Source organism: Rhamphochromis sp. 'chilingali', assembly GCF_963969265.1.
Source record: "Rhamphochromis sp. 'chilingali' genome assembly, chromosome: 10".
In the NCBI taxonomy this organism is placed as follows: Eukaryota; Metazoa; Chordata; class Actinopteri; order Cichliformes; family Cichlidae; genus Rhamphochromis; species Rhamphochromis sp. 'chilingali'.
In genome coordinates this window covers 37158620-37173894 of record NC_137937.1, presented here as the reverse complement: position 1 = coordinate 37173894, position 15275 = coordinate 37158620, and the positions used below count along the sequence as shown (strand labels likewise).

The window sequence follows — 15275 nt, the reverse complement described above, 5'->3', positions numbered from 1 at the left end:
TATCCAAATTTATGATATCGGTATCAGACATAAAAAAGTGGTATCGTGCCATCTCTAGTATGAAGGGCCATGGGGGAGGTCTTTATCAGTAGGAAAAGCTGTAAAACCTTTGAAAATACAGAGAAAATGTGAAAATTTGTGCCCTTCTTCACATTTTCCAAAGCCGTCCGGTGCACCAGATTGGAATTTTTGGCAGGCCGATTCTGGCCCCCAAGCCTTATGTTTGACACCCCTGTTATAATAGAGGGACTGTAGTTTGTTATGTGAAACACACTAAAAGTTCCATACATCATAAAAGAGAAACCAAATGAAAAAAACCTCTTATGTTTGCACCTTATGAAAAGCTGTTTTTGTTGGATTTATCAGTATTTACGCAGCAACAACGTTCAGCTTTGTAAAGACGCTTCACAAAGCTCATTCTGTCAGAAGGATTTCTGACTTACCTTTAGCTTGTGCTCCTTCCTGTTGACAATCACAGCAGTAATCTGTTGGTCCATAAAGAGCAGGATGGTGACCAGAAGGGCAGGAAGAGCAGACGCCAGATAAACCCACCAGGGGTTTCCTCCAAATGGGGCCACAAACCAGCCTCGGTTTGGACTTGTTGGCTATAAGGAGAGAAGACACACAGAGTCAGTCCATGAGATTTAAATTGTACATATCCTTGCAAAGGCTTCCTGTCCATCAAACATGTTCATTTAAACTCCAGAAAACCTTTTTTTTGTTAACCTGTCTCTGAAACTGTGTTAAGGTTCATTATGTGCACAATTAGAGTGGCTGCTTTTAGTGAAAGATGAACCTGGTACAAAGTGCTACACCACTGTCTGTAGCTGCTTATGCCGACTGGCCATCTTTTACATACAGTCTATGATGATGACTTGCAGGACAATTTAACAAGAGTTTATTGTTGCCTCAGGTTTCATAAAGCCATGCATAACTAATATGGACTTTAATTTCTCTGGGTGGAGGAGGGCACTCACTTTGAATTCACTTGGCACAAGAAGTTTAGGCGTATCAACTCCTACGAGCATATCAACTCCACAGAAGATAAGAATGGCCAAGATGATGGCAAAGTCACTGATGAGTTTTCGCACCTGAATGAAAAGAAAACACAAAGAGACTCTGGAACCTGCTGATCCACAAACAGGTGGAAATTTCATTTAGTTCCTTCACACATGGCTTGTTCAGTTAAATTAGCTCGGCACACTGACTCACAGTGGTGGGGAAAAAGGGGCTTGTCTTGAACTTTTTTAGACACATGGAGCAGGTGTAAGTGCCAAAGAACAATATGAAGGACATGAGGGTGATGTCTGGGACAAAGTCGCAGCCTTTGCCCACCAGCTCTCCATTATACTTCAAACACTCGGTCCTGGAGAGGGACGACCACGTGGCATTCGGTGGCTGCGTGAGAGAAACAAACAGGTTAAATAAAGTTTGAGATCAAACTTCCAGATTAAATTAAACCAAAATAGCTGCTTGAGAATTTCCATCTTTTACAGTGTAAGAGATTCATAAAACAGTGCCCAGAAACACAGGAGAGAAAACCGAGAGCATCAGTGTTAATGTGGTGACTCTCCTGCAGAGGTTAATACAGCAAAGCACAGCGAGGGGTTTAGTCGAGAAGGTTTGGTTGCTCAGGTGACTCATCAAAAGAAACTATTAACCTGAAAATGATACATTTTAGTTTGTTTCTTAAAGAGCATCAAATAAAAGGAGAGAGACGCACCAGATCTGTGTTGTTCCAGAACCAGTCTGAAGTGCCTTCTAAAGGATCGCCAATGATGTCTGTGCTGTTTTCTGCAAGAAAACAACAAAACATGTTTCCTCTCAGCATGAGAGCTTTAATACGTTTAAAGGTTTCCAAAGTGACACGACTGAAATCTTATATGGAAAATTAATTTTACAGAGGCCATTTATGACATCTGACAATCAGCCTGGTAAACTCTGGTCAAGGTTAAGATACTTGCAGTACAGTACAAAGCTCAGCTATGACTTAACTTGTTACAGTGATTATTTTGCATTCATTGTGATACTATCTCAATATAAGTATTAGCTATCATGTTAAAGTGCCCTTGGGAACAGCCTTTGTTACCTGAGTGCATCCGAATGTCAAAGAAAATCAGCAGCAATCTGCTAACAATGAACTCAACAGCTACTTCATTTCAATAATGTCCCATCTACACAGAACAGCTTGAAGCAGACATAATAAGTGTTCAGACAATCTGACATTGAGACATCAATGCTTGTAACTTCTTGTAATCTGACACAAAGGATACAAACGTTTTATGCATTTATGTCTGCTAGGAAACTCTAGACCAAGCCACAGAAGAAGCAGCTACAATAAGAGGGAAAAGCATCAATACAACCTGACAGCTATGATTAGGTGCAGGATAAACTCGTTTTTATAGGTTAGCTTTTCCTTAATCTTTACCTTTGTTTTGGGCCATAATTTGGTTGATGTCTGTGTGAACATGTGCATTTAGCTTTAATGTAATATTCAAACTGAAACACTTTATTAATCTGTGTTTTTTAAAGTGTTACACAAATAAAAAGTACAGCTGTAGCAAATCTGATTAAAGAAAATGCACATGTGTACTGCTGCCTTTGCACCATAGACCTTTAGCTATGAATGCACTGCTGGTTTAACTTTATGCCAGTGGACTGGACGATCCACACAACTGTCGTTTCCTCTTTTCTATATTACACAATGCAGCAGCATTACTGTAAGCTGAACACAGAGCTGAACAGCACCAGCTGTGTTAAATTAAACCTCTGTTCTAACTGATAATTAGACATTAAACGCATCATATTGGTTTAAAAAAAGATCTCTGTTCTTATTCTCACAAGAAGATAAATTTCATGCATTGTTCTTAAAGATTCTGGCAAAACCTGTAACATTGAATAGCAGACCGGCTCATTGGCATGCGTGGACAAAACAGGCTGTACAGTGTGTAGATATGCCTTTAATTTAGTAACTACTCACCCAAGACAGTAGGAGCCATGCAGAGGCAGTCGTACTGCGTGACATATTCCATTCTGAAGTCAGGGTTGATTGGATAATGATGAGCTAATTTGATCATCTTCTTGAAGGCATCATAGATAAAGATGAAGCTGATGAGACAGGAGAAGCCCTCCTCAGTGAAGCGGGTGAAGTACTGGACCAAGTAGCTGGCATCAGTCGCCACGAGCAGCAGGCAGAAGAAAGCCGACCACAGGCCGATCCACAGGCGGAACTCCAAGTAGTCAAACTCATTATCTCTAAAAAAAAAAAAAAGGGGGGGGGGGCAATGAGTCATATGATGGGACGGGGATGTGACTTTCAGAGTAAAACAACAATAGTATTATTGGAATTATAGACACTGAACACAATTTGCACAAAAACAGCACAAAGAACTGTGAATATTGTTTCTTAAAAAGTTATTGCTCAGTACAACATAAGCACAACTTATTGTGCTTTTCCTTATTTTCTGTTGAGTGCTGTTGTCATGAGGTCAGAGCAGATGTACCTAATGTGGCTGTGCAGAAAGCTCTGCACCACCTGCCCTCTACTCAAACCGTTTCAAGAGACAGCAAATGAGAATCGAGCTGGATTAAACAGAGCTAAAAGCCTTATTTCTGAATCAGCTAAGAATTGCACTGAAGCACGGTGATAAGTATAAATAAGGATCATTTTAAACTGTGACTCATTCATAGTCCAAGAATAAAACGCATCGCCTTTAACAGAATCAAAAAGACACAGTGACAGCTGAGATTTTCTAAAGCACAGGGCAGTAACCAGGCATCTAAAAAACAGAGAGAATGGAGACCTACCTGCTGAAGTTGAAAAGCAGCCGTTCAAACACCAAAACGGGGCCAGTGCTGCTGAGGATGATGAGAGGCTGACCACCCAGCAGACAGAAAACGCCACCAGCAATGGCTGTGCCCAGAAAACTCTCCAGCACACCCTGCACACATGTTGGAAAGCAGTCAGGGAAACGCTCACAGTGTAAACGGTGAACGCTCTTCAAACCGTCACATGGTGCAAAAGCCTGACCTGCATGTTCTCCGTAGCATCTCCCAGCAGACCACCAAAGGTGATGGCGTTCGTTACAGTTCCCAGGTAAATAAACATAATAGCCGACAGGGCCTGAATGTGAAACGCGTCGGTGAAGTCACTGACAAAGAAAGGCGCTTTTCTCTTGATGTCAAGTTTGAGACCCCCACAAAACCTGAAACAGGACAAAGCAAAAGGTGAGTCGCTGTCAGTGGTATGGACTACTAAAGCCAGCAACTCGTTTTGATGCACCGAACATGACATTCACACACGCGACACTGGACAGTGTCGTTTCACTCAATATTCAATATGTTAGGTAAAAACAGTACAGTGCTCCCAACTATTGCATGCAGATGACATCGCTTTGTTCAAAGTGTCATACTTTCCCGTCTTCCTGAGCTCTTCACCCACAGCATGTCCTCCTCCATGACCTCCATCGTGAGGCATGTCTCCGTTCATCTGAGAGTCGCCTCCTGCATACATGTTTTTCCTGAAATACACATGAAGGCACAGATTTGTTCAGCAGCAGGAAGTCAGAGTACCTGATCCAGGTCCTACAGATACTGGTATGTGCTGGGAGATCGATCGATCATAGAAGAATCATAGAAGGTCAAGTTATTCTAGAGTTACTACATGCCAGCTTTATGTAACCAGCTCTTTCATAATTGAACACTGTTGTCCACCTGGATGCACCTCAGTGATTTTACTCTCCTGGAACATCTCATTTTTCCTCATTTTTCCGTCTTTTATCTACAAACGTCTTCTAATCTCGCACTGGTCCTCTGTGGATTTGTGTTAACATCTAGGCAGACATATTTTCATGCTGCTGGTTATTAAATGGCTCTTTTAGACACAAGCTGCCAGAGTTAGAGCAGACTTTGGGTCACATGAAGTTAGATGAAGTGTTTGTGCTGACACAGGTTTAATGAATGACCAGCACACTAATATACAGCCCCAGGTGTTTAAATCAATCAACTCTTTTGGTTTCAGATAAGATCACAGTGACAACTTCCCTCTGAACCACTAACGCTTATTTTTTAACATATTTTTTTCCCACAAACTCTGATATGACCCATTCTGCGTATCTTCTTTAGTGACAGGCAGCTTTTTCTTCAATCATCAAATCTGAATCATGTAAAACAGACAAGTTTGAGCTCACTGACCTTTTGTCAGAGGAGGGGAGGGATTTTGGAGGCTCTATCCTGATGGCTGGGTCCCATTCTCCAGGAGGAAGCACAATCACCTCATCCAGAAACTCGTCAATACCGGCCAGCAAATCTTGTCTGTCCTTGGCCTTATATGCAATGTCATGAAAGACCTGAACACACAGAGGGGGAGAGATGGGGCATTCAAGTGTAAAAGACACCTGTCAAAGAATCCAGGGTCACGGGGCAGCAAACTGCAATATCAGATCTAAGGATTGTGAACTAATCCCATCTGGTAAATCCCAAAACTCTGGAGGGGGACAGAGATGCAGTTTGTTTTCATCAAAACAATAACTCTCATAATGTACCCCAGCATGAATATAACATTAAAGAGGTGCATGTCCCATCTAGTTTTATTTAGTTTGCATTTAAGACCTGGTCCCACAAAGCGATAGGTGTTATTCATAACCACTCAATTATACAGTGCTGTAAATATCTCAGTGTCCACAGTGATACAGTACATTAACCTTTCATATTCATGGGAGGATAATGTGGTTCACTGGTTAAGTTCTCCTCCAGACACTGGCATGTGTTTGGAGGGGAGCATGTTTAATCAGGCTTGTTTTATTGAGTGTAATCAGGTGTGGGATAACTGCATGGGACGGGAACCCTCCTGTGTCACTGAAATCAAAGTTAGCTTGCTTAGTTCAGACTGCAGCGATTGTTAAAAAGACCGCTATAGCCTCCAAACTGGTTTCAGGTTTTATTATAAACTGGTTTTTAAACATTTTGTAATAAAACTTTATGATTCATCCAGCACAATATATGTTCTCAGCATGAGCTGCTACTATCGGGTAGGTTTAAGAGCCTGCTGAGGACTTTACAGAGCAGTGTGAAATAAATGAACCCTACATAGGTTACACTGCAGGGTCACTTCTGTGTGATGCCTGTTGTTTTGTTTCAGCTGGGGTTGTGTACCATGTTTATCAGTGGGGACAATAAAGTATCTATTGATTATATCTATCTCAATACTGGCAAATACAAATGTTAAAGAGGTCGATTTTCCTCATTGGAGAGCTTAAAATAATGCTAACTGCTACTGCAGCTAGGACATGTCTGCAAAGATTACTGATTCAGCTCGTTCCCCAGACACGATGTCCAAGAGTTCACTTGGCACCAGCACTTTATCCTAAACAGGTTTACGTGAGGATCACATTTTAATGTCTAATATCTAAGATCTTACCTCATCCGACATCAGTGTAGCGATCGCTCTGCCGATCTCGTGGTACGACTTGGCTTTGCCTTTGGGTCCAAGCAAGATGAATAAAAATCTGAAGCCACATTAAAAAAAACAGAGTTCAAATTTAACAAAAAGATTACAGGTTAAAAATATATTTTCTTATTTTAATTAGAGCCTTTTTGGGGCAGTTTGCATTTATTCAGATGCCATGCGCACACTTGGGGTCCCTGTGCAGTTTATAAAACATAACTCGAAGCTCAGAGACATTTTTGTTTTGTTCTGGCTGCAAAGATGCTGCTTTGTATGACAATCATCTATTCAGCTACTCTCCAATACAGATACGAGCAGTAAAGGATGTTGCTCACTATAAGAATAAACAAATGATGATATAATGGATATGACACCATAACTGAGGCCTTGTCGTATAAATACCATGAACTAGCTTTAAATACTTTCACTGAAAAGTACTGAAAGTTAAATTGTTTTATGGCTCCTTTGCTTAAATATGAGAACAGACATCAGGTGTCAATGATCAAACTTTATGATGCTTGTTTCAGTGAACAAATATCAGGTGAAACACCGTCATACATCTGTGTTTTACAGCTGTGATGCAATACTCTTTCATATTTTACTGTTTGTTGATCATAATAAAATATCCGGAATTATCATATAATCCACTTTTTATTGGATTTTGCAGTGGAGCTTATTTCAAGCTCCACAGTTACTATGTTACTGGTGGACTGTGATGCTACAGCAGCTTTGCATGATTCACAGTTCAACATTATCATCATTTCCCTTTAAGCTAGGTTTATTCTGATTGGCTGCCGCTCTCAAAAGAAAGATTTGAACATCGGCCTCCTGTGCTCATTGTCAGAGCTGTGTGCCTGAGATATCCACTCTGATTCATTCACATTCAGAAGACGTGACAGAAAATAAGGAAAACGTATTAGGTTCCTGTCAAAATGTATAAACAACACATCCAGGTTGCAAACGGACAACCAGGAGTCTGGATTGGACAAAATTTCAGGCACCTTGTGGGAACAGGAACCTCCGTCAGGGCTCCCAGCATCACGGCCTGCTGCAGACGAACAAACGCCACAAAGGGCGCGTCCAGGAAGTCCACCTCCCCCACCAGCACGTTGGAGGCTTCTGCGTCTCTTGGCAACTTCTTCATGAATTTGTTCTTCAGCTGAAAAGCACAAAAGAGAAAAGCAACAGGAGTTGAGAGGTGCTCCGTTCACACCAGCAAGCCGTCTAGAAGCACGCACTCGAAATTAAAAAACCTATATCAAACGAGGCAATCCCATTCAGGTTAAATACCAAACCAGGCGTCCCCCATGGTGCCTAAATAAGAAGCAAGCAGTAAAATGAGCATTTCTTCTCGACGTAATGACACAGACATGCCAGGAGGTCAGCTACATGTGTGTCTTTCATGGGACTTTTATCTGTACGACGGCTCATCCTTATGTCATTAATGTGTTTGCATAGACAGAGAGGGGCGGCAGTAAACCAGTGAGGTGTTAAAGACGGCTTCAGTTTGGATTCGGTCATTTTTCAGAGGTTTGTTTTTTTCATGCTTTTGTTGCAGTCGTGGATTTAATGTTTTCTTTTTTATCCTTTTTAGTGCACTAGAGCAGCGGTCCCCAACCCCCGGGCCTCGGACCGGTACCGGTCCGTGAGTCGTTTGGTACCGGGCCGCGAGAGTTGAGGCTCAGGTGTGAAATGTATAGTTTTCAGGGTTTTTAATCGGTTTCCAGCGTTATTTTGTTATCGTTTTTATCGTTAACTCGGTTTTCCTGGGTCTTTTCACGTATGTTATGAATAAATCTTCTTTTTTTCGGTACCGGTACTAGTTTTATTTTGTTGTATTTATCCGCGACACCTTAAAGGCCGGTCCGTGAAAATATTGTCGGGCATAAACCGGTCCGTGGCGCAAAAAGGGTTGGAGAGCGCTGCTCTAGAGTTCTTGTTGGCAACCAACAATTATCGGTCCAGACAAGTTTTGAGGCACCAAACTGAGTAACAAATACTATTAAAAGTGACTTGAAAAGCAGCTCTGCCAGCTTGGTGCGGTCAGACTGATGCTGCTAAAAGACGTTAGATAGCCTGCTGTACACACAGACTAACATACATATTCAAATGACAAGCAAATGCAGATGACATACTGGGCTTTCTCAGCGTCTAAGGACTGAAATCCCATAAACTTGTGACCTTCCACTGTTAACAGCCAAACAGATCCAATCACAGGCTGTTGGGCCATCTTGGCAAAGAGTTTGTCTGTAAATGATTCAAGTCAAGAGGTTAAACCTGTGTAACTGCACACCACGGCCTGTGTCCAATCCCAGCTAATCCACACCGCGCTCGTAAACCACGTACACCTGAATCTGTTGTTTACTGCCCTAAGACACAAACGCAATATGCATGGACCTGAAATGTTTATTAGCACGTTTAAAATGAGCCAGTGCAAAGATCAAAGTGAGATCTGAGATGTGACGTGTTAAGAAATTAGAGGCACCAAAAACCCACTAAAAGCATCCCAACATTTTCAGAACTGCGTTTGTTGAATATGATACAATATAATATTTAGATGTTGTTACTCAGGTTCAAATTTAAACTAATACTTGTAAGTCCTTGCAAAAGTAATACACTGTGAAGAGAAAATTAATTATATACGTTTGTAATTCATCTGTGCACCTCGAGTGGCTGCAGTCTCTGTATGTTAATCTGAACAGCTCCCGTCTTTATCTTATCTCTACATTAGCAACAAGTTATCAGTCACGATCGCTCCATGTGGAAACGTCATTATGGTATTTATGGGCTGAGTGGGTGTGGAGGAGCTTCGGTTTAGGAGATTCGTTTCCTGCCTGGGAGTCTCTAATCTGTCCCACAGGAGACTCACTGGGTCCCTCTGACCTAATTCCTCTCTCCCACAGGCCTCGTCTGGGATGAGGGCATATAAAACATTGTCTGCTGTGAACTGGGGTAACATGACACATGGAATATGACAATACATACAATGAGAATGCATAGAGTACAGTCCAGAGAAGAGCTGCCATTTCAACCCAACATCACAACAAAACGTGTAATAGAAACGCCGGTCCACTGTGTCCATTTGGCACTTTGCTTCTATGAATCGTATGACACGCATGCAGAATTTGCAGTAAGTTGCAGTACTCTGCAGTAACAGCAGGGGGAGATTTTATTTGAGTGTTTAACAGACATTATTATCACATTTATATGTGTATGTACACATTAACTGCTTAAGGCCTTTGGAATGTACTTTTTTTGAGCTTCTGTAGATCTTCACCTCACGGCTTTAAATGTATTAGCGCCCCCTGGTGGTAATGCAATTTCTGCATGCTATGACATGGTCGACTGGTGTGTCTATTCTCCATCTTGCCGTGATACTGGGTTGGATATTTTCATGAGAAAGTAACTCACTGATTAGTTTAGATTAATCTGACTTTGTTAAATCTACTCAGTCTGGAAAATAAAATAATTTGTTCGTTTTAGTAATCAGCACAGCTACAATGTTTTTGCATTTATCCAGTCAGAAGAGTTTACATGTCACATTTCTGACTCACACAGGTAGACTACATGAGAAATATTCCAGGAGCTACACTTTGGTAATAAACAACCTTTGCAGATGCTACTACACATGTTGGCATACAAGTAGTAAGGATAAGATAGCGTGAGGGCAAAGGAGCAGCGTGTCTCAAGTGTGTGGAAGCCTCTGACAAAAACCCAGAGGAAAACTGTGTTATGTCCTGTGGGCGTGTTAGATGATCTAAATATAGCAACAGCGCCAAGTATTTGCCTCGTTCCCGATTTCTCCATTTTTTGTATGTTTTTTGCACTTAAATGTTTCAGATCAAAGACATTTTAATATCAGACAAAGATAACCCGAGTGAATACAAACTGCAGTTTTTAAATGATGGTTTCATTCACTAAGGGAAGAAAACTATCCAAACTATCCACCTGCCCTTGTGAAAAAGTCATTGCCCCCTCCACGTAATTCGTGATGAACCCTATTGTTTAAAACCTGGGTTACGACACCTGTCATGTGTGTTTGTTTCTGTCTGAACAGCTCACTGTGTTATGGTAAATCCCTGCTGCGATTGGTGCGTGGAAGTATGGCTCCGGAATGACTGGTTCCAGCTGGAGGACCCGTCTTATAAATATAGCCTGGAGCACCGCCGGCAAGAGAGGTTCTTGTGCTTCCCCTAACGCCTGAGCAGCCACGCCTGTGACAGCCGCCGGGTGCAGTGCTCCGTAACAGTTGAGGAAGTGGGGGAGCGAGTGCCTCATCCATGCTATGACCTGGCCCCTAGACGGGTTGTAACATGAACTGGGGCTCATCCGCACCCGAAGTGAGAATCATTCCTCTAGACTCAGTAACAAATGTCACTGATTCCTGCTAAACAAGACAAAGTAAAGTAGGCTCAACAATCTCAAAATGAAACGCATCATGCCACGATCTACAGCTGTCTCTATCAGTCTAGAAAGGGTTGCAAAGCCATTTATAAGGAACTGCAGTGAAACACAGTAAGAGCCATTATGGAAAAAATAAATGGAAAAAATGAAACCGTTGTGAACCTTTCCAGGAGTGGTGAGCCTACAAAAATTACTCCAAGAGCCCAACAATGACTCATCTGACTCAGCATCCAAAAGACAATAAGAAAGACACAGAGTAAAAATGTAAAGAGAAAAACACCGCAGACCAAACACAATACAAAGACATAGCTCAGATTTGCCAAACAACATCTTGATGATCCCCAAGACTTTTAAGAAAATATTCTGTGGATCGATGAAACAAAAGGTTTCATACCTGTTATATCTGGTGTGGAACTACTTCAGCATTTCATGAAAAGAAAATCACACCAACAGTCAAACATGGTGGTGATAATGTGTTCGCCCGGGGCTGCTTTGCTGCTTCAGGATCTGGAAGACTTGCTGTAATTGATGCAACCATGAATTCTGTTTTCTACCAGAAAATCCTGAAGGAGGATGTCAAGCCATGAGTTTTGCTCAAGTGCACTTGGGTTTTGCAGTAGGACAATAATCTGAAGCACACCAGCAACTCCACCTCAGAATGGCTCAAAAGACAAATAAAGGGTTTGGTGAAGACTCCTCAAAGCCCGAGATGCTCTGGTATGCCTTTAACAGGCAAATCCCCCCAGCTGTAGCTGAATGAAAACTATTCTGCAAAAAAGATTCTGCCAAAGTTTCTCCACAATCACATGAAAGCCTCACGGACAGTTATCACAAACACCCGACTGCACTTCTTGCTGCCAAGGGTGGCACAGCCAGTAATTAGGTTTAGGGGGCAGTTACTTCTTCACCGAGGGCTGGTAGGAAAAAGTTTTTTAGTCTTTTTTGTCCTCTTAATAAATTAAACCATGATTTGAAAACTGCATTTTGTATTTACTCGAGTAATCTTTGTCTGATATTAAAATTTGTTTGAACTAAAAGTGAGAAATCAGGAACGGTGCAAACACAGTTTAATGGCACTGTAGACCAGCAGTCCCCAACTTTTTTTGCACCACAGACCGGTTTATGGCCAACAGCATTTCATGGACCGCCCTTTAAGGTGTCGCAGATAAATACAACAAAATAAAACCAGTACCAAAACAAGAAGATTTATTGATAACACGTGGGAAAAGACCCAGGGAAACCGAGTCAACGATAAAAACAATAACACTAAAAACCCTGAAAACCATCAGTTTCACACCCAAGCCTCAACTCTCGCGGCCCGGTACCAAACGACTCACGGACCAGTACCGGTCCGTGCCCCGGGGTTTGGGGACCGCTGCTGTCGACTGTAAGGCTGCAGAGGAAATTCAGTCTCTCTTTGCTGTTGATGACATCATCCTTTATCAGCCACAGCCTGATCCTCACTGCAGTCTAAAGTTGCTACAAAAATTTCCACTTTAACCATCAAAGGAAAAGGCGGGGAAGGTTCAGAGCAGCTACAGCAGGCTGGGTGATAATACCAGGAGCTGGAACAATGCACTTTAGACAATGTTATCTCTGCTGTGAAGCAACAACCACGAAATACTCCGACGGGCCTCCTCAGCTCTGTTACATCCAGCCTACACCATGCAGCTCTGTCATGGAGTCTAGTCAGGCTTTTCTCATCTCTTCTGCCAATGCACTAGCTTGTTTTTAGCCTCAAGCTCGAGAAATCAGACAAGCTGGTTCATTATAAATGTTTCAGAATAAAACAGATTAATAAAAATAATCAAGCGTATTGTTACAACTACACCACCTTAAACTGGGAACTTGGGAATACAGAGATCCATCCCCTTCATTTTCCAGGAAATATAAACCTCTCACCACTGAGTCTGATGGATTGGTGAGGGTTGGTGTCCAGAAACAGTACAGCAGATGCATGAGGGCGACTTACCTGGTCTTTCTCCGGTTTGTCAGAGACGTCATTCAGGCTGGTGGATGTCAGGTTCCTGGGAGTTGTGGTGGGACTATCTGTTCAGACAGGGCAACATTGACTAGTTAGACCAGCTTCACCCCCACTGTGGTCTAAGACTCAAGAGGAAAAGAGGCAGAAACCCAAAGTGGCCCAGACAATTAGCTCCTTACATGCTTTGCCAAAAGAAGAAAAAATCCAACAGAAATACTCGTGCAAGCTGTAGGACAAAAGCTATTGTCTGTGATAAAGTAACTGGCCGATATTTAGGTCTAACCCGTCGGGTATAAAATGTGTGATCAGATCAAATATCAACTTTTTACTTTGAATTTCAAATAAAAGAAGGCAGGAGGTCAAAAACGAAGAGTAAAATTACCATTATTAATGCATCTTTCTTGAGGTTCAATCAGCTTGTTGTGCTTTGATAATAATGAGATCTAGTGTCATCATTCTTACTGTCACATTTAAAGCCTTACTCTGTGGATGGACTTAATGGGTGCAGACACAAAATAAGTAGAAGATGATCCTGAAATGTGACAGCAGAACAGGCTTCAGTCCAGAGATCCGAGGGAAAGAAAAACCTCAAAGAATGCAACAATCTGGTGCCACTGCAGCCTTTCATGCATCTGCACCTTTGGCACTGTTGGTAATAACGTGCATGTCAGTATGATGCAGCCAGATAATTTTTTTTATAGGTGTAGTGTAGGTGAGAGAAAATATTCTTTAAAAACAACCTGAGCTGACAGGGATTATTCACCATCAAGTACTTGCATCTAGTGAAATTTCAAGCTAGTCGTGACTACATTCAAGCTGCAGGTCATCAGCACAAAGATGCCCTCGGACACAACTTTACGATCCGCTGTCTGTATTTTTAAAAAAGCCTCAGTTTGAGACTAAATTTGAACTCTCTGGTCTTCGTTTCTTTGTCGCCAAATGGAAGCTCACCAGGGGTCTGCAGTGTGAATGTAGACTTCAGTGAACTTACTGAGCCAGTCCATACTGGAACTCCTTTGGGTCTGCAAGTCCTCCATTGAGATGCGACCTGACAGGCAAGTCACAGAGTTCTCGAGAGGACTGCGGGCTTTTAGTGGCAGCAGCAGGTTATCAAAGCCAATCCAGGGAAGCAAAGAGGACGAAAGAGAGATGGAAAGCAGAGTTGACAGAAAAGCCCGCTGAGCCAAAGCAGAAGATTTGTTAAATGCACAAAAGATCAAGTGGCTGTTAAAATATGTGAAGACATGATATTGCTGCAATTGACAAGCCGTGCAGAGATACAGTGAGGAAAGAGGAGGGGCATCATTAAATGAGGACATCATGGGTCTTTGGACAGAAGTTTGACCTGCACTTTAATAAGTCAGAAAATAAACTTTATCCTTGAAAAGATGGTAATCAAGCAATATTTATCAGAGTGGCTCCTTATCTTTGCCGTGATAAGAGGACGAGCACAGCTAGAGCTGGGTCATGAACACAGAAAGCCTTTTCTTTGATCGTCAAAGTTCCTGAAATCTGATAGTGGCTAATAAATAACTTCACTTTCCAAAGGCCCATGACTAGTAACAGATTCATTCCACTGTCAACACAATAAACATTTAGTAAATCAATATTTGACAGACTACTAATCCACATGTTGTTAACATCAGTAAGAGCTGTGTGGTGGGGCTGTCACTTTGAGTTCTTCATCAAGATATTTCTGAAGATTTTGTGCCAGAGTGAAATTTCATTTATCCCGGGACAAATGAAATTTATCCCGGGAGTGAACTAATGATTATTTTTTAATGAAGAATTTTTAAAAAAAGTTAATTTTCTGACAACTTTCAGCAAAACAAAGTGACAGCTCTGTAAATAAAACATGCATTTCCATGAATTTAATCAAAACTAAGAGTTAATTGATTTGAAACGTTACTGTTAACATGAATCGTAAATCTAGAAGATTGTGACCAAAGTAGCAAACACCAGAATCCTATGATTTCAGGTTTATGATTACTCCTGTGGGTCGTGAAGTCTTGCCCCAGCTCACTTCTTCAGAGTTAAAGAGGACCCATTGTTCTCTCTCATATTAAAGTTAAGGTTTACAGAAATGACTTGTTCATGTGACTTTATTTATCAGATGTAAGAACAACTGCAACGGCTATGGTTGAAAAAAACCCTCTTTCAGTTCTAAGGTTTTATGCATGAGGACATAAAAAATCATCTGAGCAGGCTCTAAAATTAACAACAGCTTGTGGAAGAACGTAATAACTCGAAGTAATAATCTTTCTTTATGACTTTATCAGTCTCACATCATTGTGGAGGAATGTTGGCCAGTCGTCTTTACAGCATTGCTTCAGTGCACAGAGATTAGTGAGCATTTTTTTGATGCACAGCTCTCTTTAGGTCCCGCTGCAGTTCTTCAGTCATGTTCAGGTCTGGACTTGTCTTTTTCTGTTTTAATGACCA

General features: G+C 41.6%; 1 protein-coding gene across 10 annotated transcripts in view; it reads right to left on the bottom strand.

Moving 5' to 3' along the window:
• The window catches only part of slc4a4a (solute carrier family 4 member 4a), a gene marked incomplete at its 5' end in the record, with an annotated part of 69083 nt that overhangs the window by 17097 nt on the left and 36711 nt on the right, over nt 1-15275 (bottom strand). For 7 of the 10 annotated variants that reach the window (XM_080893339.1, XM_080893336.1, XM_080893342.1 and 4 more), the window contains 13 exons: nt 444-605; nt 978-1091; nt 1213-1398; nt 1724-1794; nt 2981-3255; nt 3808-3941; nt 4031-4205; nt 4413-4520; nt 5194-5348; nt 6419-6506; nt 7447-7604; nt 12822-12898; nt 13825-13920. In XM_080893339.1, coding sequence (XP_080749465.1) covers nt 444-605; nt 978-1091; nt 1213-1398; nt 1724-1794; nt 2981-3255; nt 3808-3941; nt 4031-4205; nt 4413-4520; nt 5194-5348; nt 6419-6506; nt 7447-7604; nt 12822-12898; nt 13825-13920 — 1799 coding nt within the window. The remainder of the gene's footprint in view (nt 1-443; nt 606-977; nt 1092-1212; nt 1399-1723; nt 1795-2980; nt 3256-3807; nt 3942-4030; nt 4206-4412; nt 4521-5193; nt 5349-6418; nt 6507-7446; nt 7605-12821; nt 12899-13824; nt 13921-15275) is intronic. The other 3 variants (XM_080893338.1, XM_080893337.1, XM_080893340.1) reach the window with 1 other exon arrangement.